Below are 10,656 nucleotides of genomic sequence, written 5' to 3' on the forward strand. Positions count from 1 at the left end.
GCCACAAATTCTCCTAAATCACTCGTACGCACAACTTAAGAACAAATCTGTGCGTACGAACGGTTCTTGCATGAGGCCCAATGAATTTGATGGGTGATAATAATGCTTTCTGGCAATCTGTTATGTTCAGACACACAACACCAGCTTATTTGTTAGGTTCGGTGCTTGAATGAGTCATAGGTGAGTTCTGAAACAACAAAAATCAAATAAGCTAAGAATGGTTGTCCATCAGAATAAGTATGAGTAGCAAAAATAATTTTAAAAATGTGGCTCTTTGAAAGCAAAACATAAATAAATGATTGTTTGTTTGAAACTTTTGCACAGTTTTGAAGAAATTTAAAGTTATTAGAGGTTGGTACTGATGTTAAAAGCACAACACTATATTCTTAGGTTTTCCTTTTTGTATTGTTGACAGTGTTTAATCTATTATGTTTTGATTGATATAGTTTAGTTACATGTCCGAAATATGTGACAACACATAATCAACCGGTGTGATAACAGTAGATGAGGATTTTGTCTGAATGCCTGTGATTCAGCCGTAGGTCAGTAGGGGGCGAACACAGGCACTGAAGAAGGTGTATAAATACATGAACTTCCTGGTTTTCCGGTAGTGTTGGTTTTCTGTCAGCTTGAGTGACAATAAACCTCACTCAGATCCAGAGTTCTGGTGTTGTATGGTTTGATTCCTTCTACAAATCATTTTATTTAACAATGGTGTTTTTAATATCGACTTCAGTTTATTGAATACGAATTTTCTTACAGTTTGATAATAGGCAGATCGATTTTTCCTTACCTTGTTGAAAAATAGAAAAAGTGGTTGATGTCAGGACTATAACGAGGCTTCGGATGTTCAACATGTGATGTTCCTCTTCAGCAAAAATGTGAACCAACTGAAAAGACAAATGAAATAGACGGTTCTGGTTCTGGCAGGGTGTGAGGAGGGGTGACGGGGTGGGAGGGTGTTAGATCCGAGACTGATCGGTACCTGACTCGTCAGGTCCAGGGCGGAGGCCTGTGGGAAGCTGCTGTAGATCTGTCCCAACATCTTGCTCAGCTGAGCCACCATCGGCCCGAAATCATACAGGAGGGTTCGGACCGATTTATCAAATACGGCACACACTGCCTGAAGGAAAGAGGGAGGATGTGAGTCTGAATACAGACAGAGATTCATCATCCTGACACAAACTCAAAAGAATAAAAAGAACCTCTCACCTCGACCACCTCTGAGTCATGGAGCCATTTACTGAGGATGGTCTGAATCAAAGAGAACACCTGCTGCAGAACAATCACAACCTAAAAAAAACAAACAAGAAAAACACATTCAATGACTTGGATTGTGTTTTTATAGAGTTTCATTCAGTGTGGACTCACTGGGTTTTGTGCATCCTGTGAGGGTGTGAGTCTGGCTGCTCCCTCTGAGCTGTCTGCACATCTGTTCATGTCCAGAGTGCTGAAGAGGCTGGACAATAGGCCCAGGATGTGGATGATGCTCTGTTTGTTAGTGGCATTGGGCTGCACAGATAAAAAGATGCACACGCTTTACTGTGATCACGAGCAGTTTGTGTCGATTATTTTCACTTCATGATAATTTTGTTTCTACAAACGTACCTCTTCATGGGCCTGAGCGTCCAGCTGCTGGATGTGAGGGGTGATGAGAAGGTGCAGTCTGCCTAAAACCTCCTCTGTTGGCAGAGCAGACAGCAGGAAACCCAGGGCCTGCATGAGCCACATGCACTGGCTGCTCTGCACACACACACACACACACACACACACACACACAGTTGAATGCAGTCATGATTGAAGTAATGATGAAACTGTCGTCTGCACTGCTCACTCACCTTATGAACATCCTTTACCAGCACATCCTACAGAAACATCACATCCACAGACGGAGGAGTTACATCATTGCTAAAAAAAAATAACGTGTTGACGTCTGATTAGCTAAAAAGTGTCAACTTTAACCTGCGACACAGTAAGGATGTCCTGAGCGTAGGGGCCGATGTCGTGCCTGCACTCCCTGCAGATCCTCTTCAGTGTGGAGATACTGGACACAGACAGCTCAGCCTTCCCCAGGCCCCGCAGCACCATGGGTAAGATGCCTCCCAACATGACCGGGTGGTCAGCCAACCACTCCGCCAGAGACCCTGGTCAGGAGGAGGGAGGGAGGGTGCAGGGAGAGGACAAGGCTGTGATGCCTGACAACTGAGCAAGATCTACATTGGATGTATTTTGCAAGTTTTTTAAACCTGCATCCATCCATCCATCCATCCATCCATCCATCCATCTATCCATCCATCCATCCATCCATCCATCCATCCATCCATCCATCCATCCAGCCATCCATCCAACCATGCATCCATCCATCCATCCATCCATCTATGCATCCATCCATCCATTCATGCATCCATCCATCCATCCATCTATGCATCCATCCATCCATTCATCCATCCATCCATCCATCCATCCATCCATCCATCCATGCATCCATCTATCCATCTATCCATCTATCCATCCATCCATCCATTCATCCATCCATCCATTCATCCATCCATCCATCCATCCATCATCCATACATCATCCATCCACCCATCCATCCATCCATTCATCCATCCATCCATCCATCCATCCATCCAACCATTTCTGTATATGGTCACAGTGAAAAGCTGGTATCTTTCTTCAGCAGTCATTGGATGAGAGGCAGGTTACACCTTGAACAGGAACCCATAATGAACAATCACTCACACTCAAGGTCAATTTAGAGTCACTTTTAAACCTAATATGTATGTTTTCAGTCTTTGGAAGGAAACTGGAACACCTGGAGAAAACCCATGCATGCACAGAGAGAACATGCAAATTCCACACAGGCAGCTGGGTTGTGAATCTGCGACCATGTTGCTGTGAGGTGACAGCTATAATTGTAACATTTAGATAAAGAAAGATAATCTATTCCAAATAAACAATAAGGAGAAAGGTAATATGCTGAGGTACATACCAATGGTGTACATGACTGTGTCAGCCAGCATCACATTACTGATGTTGATTCTGGGGATCAAACCAATAAGACCAGGAATAACATCAGAGTAGTTCACGTCGATAGTCTCAGCTATGGACTGGAAACCAAACAATAGAGCCTCAGTGTCCTGATGATGAAAAAAAAAAACAAACAGTGTTGTTAAAACAAAAGATGAGCACAGGAAAGACAACCTACAGCTACACACACAGGAAATCCAGCAGCCTCGGCAACAACTTTCTTGCTGTTCAAGTGTCAATCAAGTTTAATCAAGTGTTGTGAGCAAACAAACTGCACTGCATCTTAAACTAGTAGTGATTTAATATCTGGTGGACCAGGGCATCGAGTGATGATCCTTGCCTTTAGGAGTTCTGAATATTTTTGGCTCTGTTTTGTTTTAAGTATCGTTTGACATGTGGGAATTAAATTCCCTGATGGGGTGTCTTTTTATTTTTATTTATGTAACCTTTATTTTACCAAGCAAAGCATTAAGAAAAACTTCTTATTTACATTTCCAGTCTGTTTATTGTTGTTTTTTCCAATGTCCCCCCAAAATTATTAACTCTTCCTGTTTGTTTTCTCCTTCAGTAATGAAACAAAATTTAGACAAAACAATTTCATGATTATGCTGCAGAAGGATAAAACATTTTTATATTAGGTCCTTCAGATGCTGAGAACATTACCTGCCACACTGCAGACTGTTGGGGGTTCATCAGGTGTCTGCCCAGCTTGTCGTAAAGATTACTGAGCAGCTCTGCTCCCAACATTTCATACACATACATCAGCGTGTCAGAGATATCCACCCTGGGAAGAAAACCAACCACAACACAGTTAAAGACGCTAAACAAAGCTCCAAGTCACATCAGCTACAATAACTGAATACTGAAGAGATAGTTTTAGAGACACTTTGGTCATCTAACATCATCATCAGGCCCAAATTTAAATAACAAACTACAGCTTTTATTATGTCAGAACAGGGAGATCCTATTCCTAGAAATGGACTTTAAATGTAAATGAGTATAAATTTAGAGTCACAATCCAGCTCTCCTCTTCTAAAACCATCTGCTATGAAGGAGTTGTAGAAATATGGTTAAAAACAATAAAACTTGAGGAAAATTCAGAAACCTGAGTGAAAAAAAGTTTGCATCACTCTGATATAGATCAGTAGTTTCTGCAGCATCACTTACATGTGGAGTTCCTCAGGGTTCCATACTGGGTCCTGTCACAGTTCTCTGTATACATGTTGCTCTTGGGGTTTATTTGGACACCATGCTAATAGTCATTATATATGTACAAAAATGCTAAAGATTATATATCATCTGTTTAAATTGCATCAAGTTAAGGATAATTTAAAGTTTACTTCATTATAATCAAAACAAAACAGAACATCCTATTTGGGAGGCAAGATTTTGTAGAGAACCCTGATAGTCTCAGAACTTTAGCTTTATTTAGATAGGCTTTTGTTGAAAATCTTGGTTATTAGTTTTTTAAGATTTTATTATTTTGGTTTCATTTTGTGTTCTTGCACAAATTTACTTCTGTAAGTTTGGGCCTCTGTCAGTGTGCCCCAGGGCAGCTGTGGGTACAATTGTAGTTTGCCATCATCAGTGTGTCAATGTGTGTGTGCATGGGTGAATGTCTGTAGTGTGAAGTGCTTTTAGTGTCCTGGATGGATTGAAAGGTGCTATCCATCACAGTCCATTTACCATTTACTTCATCTGGGGCACTGAGGTCAAAGAACCAGATGTCTCAAGATTCACACATGAAAGGTGATCACCTTAGCTCCTCATTAAGGAAAGGATATTTTTACTCCTTATAAAATCTGCTCAGAGTTTAGAACATTTAGAAGCCCAAAAATTCAAAGTCTAAGTAAAGCTTTATAACTTGATTAATTTGTTGCATTTTTATGTGATTTTTGGTATGCTTTTACTCCTTTTTAATTAATTTTGTTCACCAGAACTGAGGTCAGTCTTTGACGTTTGAGATATCATTTTGGTTCTCTTCATTTTGTGAGATTTTTGCCTTACACTTGTGCAGCTTTTAGAAAGTGACATTAACTCTAACGTTTCAGTCTGTTTTTGTTCCTTGCCTGCTCACATCAGACAGTAATCAGTTCTTTCAGCCCACCTGTGCCCACTCATTTGCACCTGTGCTCTGCTCTGTTTAAGCTCCCTCCTGGCACAAACACACCTTGCCAGATTATCCACAGCAGTTCTGTGTGTAGCTGTCCAGTGTTACTACTTTGCCTTTTTGATCTCCTGGTTTCAACCTTGGCTCTACCCTCTGCATTTTCACCCACTTCGGATGTTATCATCCATAAAATGGACGTTATTAGGCATTATCAGTCCCCTAGAATGGCTTCAGAATGTCCCGCCTGTGCCCGTTAGCAGGTTCCCCGTCCCATAGAATGGGCTCCGATTGTCAGCTGGTTAGTGTGAGGCATGAAGCCACTATCTGGTTAACATGAGGCATAAAAAACTGGTTAATATGAGGCTAAAAGCCACTAAGGTTAACTTTAGAGCAAATGACATGGTTAGCGCCAAAGATCCCGCCCTCCAAAGGTTGCATATTGTGGACTTCCAGTAGGGTAATGGGTAGAGTGGTAGAGCAGGTGTCCAGGGTTTGAAGCCGACACAGGCACAAATAATTTATTACACTGTCTTTTGGTTATTTACACATTCATTGTCATTGATACAGTATATTAACCACTAGGGGGCACTGTCGGGACAGTCTGAAGCCTAGAAGGCACAGTAGGGACCCTCTGAAGCCATTGTATGGGACTGATAACGCCTAATAACGTCCATTTCATGAACTGATAACATCAGAATCCCCTGGCATTTTGCTGTTTTGCTTCACCCCTGTCAGACTCTACTTATCTCTGCTTTCTGGACTCAAACCACAAACACTGATTTTGACCTTTGCTTCAGCTCACCCTACGCCTGACCCCCATATTACTGACCCTCTCGCCCACCTCTCACCACGTTATTGCCCACTAGACAGGATTAATCGTTGGAGGAGTGGTGCAGAGAAGTCGTCTGGGGACTTTCCAGTGAGGTCTCTGAGATGCACACGTTAAAAGAGCCGAGCAGTTGATTTGTGTAGGAGTTCCTCCTGAACATTTAGGTAACCAGACCAGAACCAGATTTTTATTAAATCCTTTACATTCTGTGTAGAGTTGAATTATCACATCCTCTGAACCAGACCTTACATAAACACTGTCACTGATGGATTTATTCTAATTCTAGAGATGAATATAATGGATCGATTTTTTAATTTTATTTTTTTTACCTGTAAATACGAAACTGCTCCTTGTCATCAGAGGACCAGGAGGCGTACTCCTCCTCAGAGGGATAGTGGGATTTATGTAGCAACACGTCTACCAGCTGGAAGTAAACAGGCCTGTAGACCTGCAGGTAAACGGCCTGCTTGTCTTCCTCAAATGACAAAATATCATCCTAAAAATTCAACAAACAACCAAACAAAATACCAAAATGTAAAAAGGGAAATTTCCTGTTTCAGACCTTTTTCAGTTCTTGTACCTGCAGCGTGTACCAGAAGGTGAGTGTGAGGGAGCTGGTGGTCTCATTAACTGGGTAGTGTCCTGGGATGCCCGTACAGAACAGAATCATGTTAACCAGAGCCAGGTAATCTCGCCAGTGGTCCAAATGTTCCAGCAGAACCCTGTCAAACACAGGTTAAATTAAAAAAAAAAAACACACATGAAGCTTGTTTTTTGGATGGAAACGTGCACCTGTAGGTACCTGCAGTGTGTTTCTCCCAAAGCAACAGCAATACGACAGATTCCATGAGAGGTTTCCATGTCCCGGTCCTCAACAGCTGTCTTCAGCTGGTCGAAGAGCCCCAGCACCAGAGGCATCAGGCTCAGCAGAGCGTTGGTGTACCTGCTCACAGACGCTACAGTCACGCAGCAAGAAACAAAAAGTCACCTGTGATCCAGTCTGAGTCTCACCTCTGGCAGTCCGGCTGTGAGATGGCGTTCACTATAGTCTCTACTGCTGTATCAAACAGCTCTGAGTTGGACAGCTCAGAGAAACAGTCCTGGACCAGTTCCTGGCTTTCCCCTAATGGGACATCCAGGCTCACCCAGCTGGACAGGCAGCGGAGCACCTTCTCCTTCACCTGACAGGAGGAGTCTTGGCTCTGCAGGAGCTGCTGTAGCACAGTGCACACCACGGCCCACTCCCCGATCAGAGCGTCTCTCAGCTGGGCGCGGCGGTCCCGGGCCAACCGGCTGCTCTGGAACTCCTCTGGAAGCACGGTGAGGAGCTCCAGCAGGGCCAGACAGTGCGCCTGGGGGTCCTGGGAAGTCTTTGCGTCGGAGCCATCTTCAGGGTCAGGTTTCTGCGGTTGGAAAGCCCTCACCATGTCTGCCACCGGCTGAGACCAGGCCTGAGGGATCAGGTTAAGAGCCATGGAGGCCAAGGCCACACAAAGACGAGTCAGCACCATTTTGGGCCCCGAGGAGAAGTGTAAGATATGAGCCAGAAGCTGCATCCTGAGGTTGTCGTGCTGCTCTGAGGGAAGGTCACTCCAGTGATGAGAGATCTTGATGTGGAGGGTGCTGGCACCAAAAAACTGAACCTCTGGGATCTGAAAAAATAAAATAAAATAAAGACAAGAAAAACTTCATTTTTCAAACAGACAAAAACAAAACCAAACCCTGAATAAATAAAACTCATTGGCTACTGCTTTTCACTCCAGAAATTTAAATAAAATCATTTCATGTTGAGAAATGACAGCTTCTCAGCTCCTATTACCAAATTATAGCTTAATATCTGTAAAACTGACAAAATTATAACCATATGCAGCGGGTAAAATAAGTATTGAACATGTCACCATTTTTCTCAGTAAATATATTACTAGAGGTGCTAATGACATGAAATTTTCACCAGATGTCGGTAACAACCCAAGTGATCCATACATACAAAGAAATCAAACCATAAATGTCCAGAAATGAAGTTATTTGTAATAATGTGGAATGGCACAGGGAAAAAGTATTGAACACATGAAGAAAGGGAGGTGTAAAAAGGCATGGAAAGCCAAGACACCAGCTGAACTCTCTCAGTAATTAGAAAGCAAGCCTGTCCCTTGTCAGTGCAAGTTAATATCAGCTGGTTCAGTCCCAAATGATGGCCAGGTATCACACAAGAACCATCTGATGATGGGTAAAAGTAAAGAGCTCTCTCAAGACCTTCACAACCTTATTGTTGCAAAGCATAATGATGGCATCGGTTACAGAAGAATGTCTAAACTTCTGAAGGTTCCAGTGAGCACTGTTGGGGCCATAATTCAGAAGTGGAAAGAACATTATTTCACCATAAACTGACCACGACCAGGTGCTCCTCACAAGATTTCTGACAGAGGAGTGAAAAGAATTATCAGAAGAGTTGTCCAAGAGCCAAGGACCACTTGTGGAGAGCTTCAGAAAGACCTGGAATTAGCAGGTACGATTGTTTCAAAGAAAACAATAAGTAATGCACTGAACCACCATGGCCTGTATGCACGCTCACCACGCAAGACTCCACTGCTGAAGAAACAGCATGTTGAAGCTCCTTTAAAGTTTGCTGCACAACATTTAGACAAGCCTGTGTAATACTGGGAGAATATAGTCTGGTCAGATGAGACCAACATTGAACTGTTTGGATGCCAGAATACACATCATGTTTGGAGGTCAAATGGCACTGCACATCAGCCCAAAAACACCATACCAACAGTGAAGTTTGGAGGTGGGAACATCATGGTGTGGGGCTGTTTTTCAGCATATGGTACTGGCAAACTTCAAATAATTGAAGGAAGGATGAGTGGAAAAATGTACAGAGACATTCTTGATAAAAATCTGCTTCCATCTACCAGGATGATGAAGATGAAACGTGGCTGGACATTTCAGCAAGACAATGAGCCCAAACACAAAGAAAAGGAAACTCTCAGTTGGTTTCAGAGAAAGAAACTAAAGCTGCTGGAATGGCCCAGCCAATCACCTGACCTGAATCCAACAGAAAATCTATGGAAAGAACTAAAGATCAGAGTTCATAGAAGAGGTCCACGAAACCTTCAAGATTTGAAGACTGTTTGTGTGGAAGAATGGGCCAAAATCACACCTGAGCAATGCATGCCACTAGTTTCTCCATACAGGAGGCGTCTTGAAGCTGTCATTGACAACAAAGGCTTTTGTACAAAGTATTAGATAAATTTCAGTAAGTGTGTTCAATACTTTTTCCCTGTGCCATTCCACATTATTACAAATAACTTCATTTCTGGACATTTCTTTGTATTTATGGATCACTTGGGTTGTTACCAACATCTGGTGAAAATTTCATGTCATTAGCACCTCTAGTAATATATTTACTGAGAAAAATTTTGACGTGTTCAATACTTATTTACCCACTGTATGTGTTTTCTTAGGTCAGCTGGCTGACGTTTCCATTCCATCATGGCTGCCCTTTACTGAGAGTGCCTGATGTCTGGCTGGATTCATTGAGAGATGCTTGCTCTTTCTGGTTAAAATCCACTTTCTTTAAAGAATAAAGTTAAAACCTAACTAATCCTATTCCTCCTCCTTTCTTTTCTCTTAAACCTGCCCGTCCAAAACTTTAAGAAATAGTGCCAAAAACAAATGGTTTATTAACCTTAAACCAAAAAGTTTGTCGTTAAACTTTTTATAGGAAATTTGATTGTCCACAATAAGTTGTATATTAGTGATTTGTTTTGATTCTGTAAACAAATTATCTCATTTACTTTTTAGATCAAACTAGTCACTGAGTCACGCTCATCTTAGTGTAGTTTGTCCATTCATTTTGCACGGAAGAGATATCTACTGAAAATAGAAGATCCCGTTGTAAATAAACTTCCTTTACAACTTTGTTATTAGAGGGGGTGCACCCCTACAACTACAAAAGTTTTTCAGCTGTAGAAGTACATTCACTGATTACTTTTTCATGTTTTATTGGAATTTGTTCCCTGGTTTATGAGATGTTTTACTAAAATGGCAGACAAACGAACACACACAGGCTAAAACTTTACTGCCTGCCTTATGCCAATCGGTGATAAGAGATGTGCAGCTGTAGGGGCAGGGAGAGCACAACCTTGTCTGGCCTGAGCAGGAGCCAGCAGAACTGCCAGGCCTGAGCCGAGGCCTGGGTCTGGGTCAGCCACTTCTGAGCCACGTTCTTACGCTCCATGTCGGGATCAAAGTACAGCTGGTACAGAGCCTGGAGGAGGGAAACAGCCAGATGAAATTTGCATACAGTGACGAGAACACAGCTGTGATTGGACAAACATCACACTTTGGTTAGGGCTGTAAAACAACTTTGACTTATTTATTTGTTCAGGTGTTGCGTGTTCTCTGGGGCTGTGCTTTTATTCCTGTGAATTTAAATGAGATAAACTGATTTTGCGATAAAGATCTCACAGGGTGCACTGCAAAAACTGTCCATCTTACCAAGTTTTAAAACCTTATTTAAGCCAAAAAGTCTTTTTGATCTTGTTTTGAGACTGATTTACTAAACAAGAACTGATTAAGAATAATCTTGTTTTCAGAATGTGTCAGATTATTTGTCTTGTTAGCCTGAAAATTTGACTCAAATTAAGTCAAAAAATTTCTGCCAATGGAATAACAAAATTTTACT

General features: G+C 42.0%; 1 protein-coding gene across 1 annotated transcript in view; it reads right to left on the reverse strand.

Moving 5' to 3' along the window:
- LOC106537263 (importin-13) overlaps positions 1 to 10,239 on the reverse strand; it is a gene marked incomplete at both ends in the record, with an annotated part of 15,531 nt that extends 5,292 nt beyond the window's left edge. The window contains 14 exon segments of the mRNA XM_014034650.1: positions 794 to 890; positions 986 to 1,123; positions 1,213 to 1,293; positions 1,372 to 1,512; positions 1,609 to 1,743; positions 1,839 to 1,865; positions 1,963 to 2,144; positions 2,993 to 3,140; positions 3,694 to 3,814; positions 6,299 to 6,465; positions 6,550 to 6,691; positions 6,772 to 6,912; positions 6,981 to 7,621; positions 10,114 to 10,239. Of these exon segments, the coding sequence (XP_013890104.1) occupies positions 794 to 890; positions 986 to 1,123; positions 1,213 to 1,293; positions 1,372 to 1,512; positions 1,609 to 1,743; positions 1,839 to 1,865; positions 1,963 to 2,144; positions 2,993 to 3,140; positions 3,694 to 3,814; positions 6,299 to 6,465; positions 6,550 to 6,691; positions 6,772 to 6,912; positions 6,981 to 7,621; positions 10,114 to 10,239 (2,287 nt within the window).
- Positions 10,240 to 10,656: the final 417 nt, after the last annotated feature.

This window comes from Austrofundulus limnaeus, unplaced genomic scaffold, assembly GCF_001266775.1.
Source record: "Austrofundulus limnaeus strain Quisiro unplaced genomic scaffold, Austrofundulus_limnaeus-1.0 Scaffold2216, whole genome shotgun sequence".
Classification (NCBI taxonomy): Eukaryota; Metazoa; Chordata; class Actinopteri; order Cyprinodontiformes; family Rivulidae; genus Austrofundulus; species Austrofundulus limnaeus.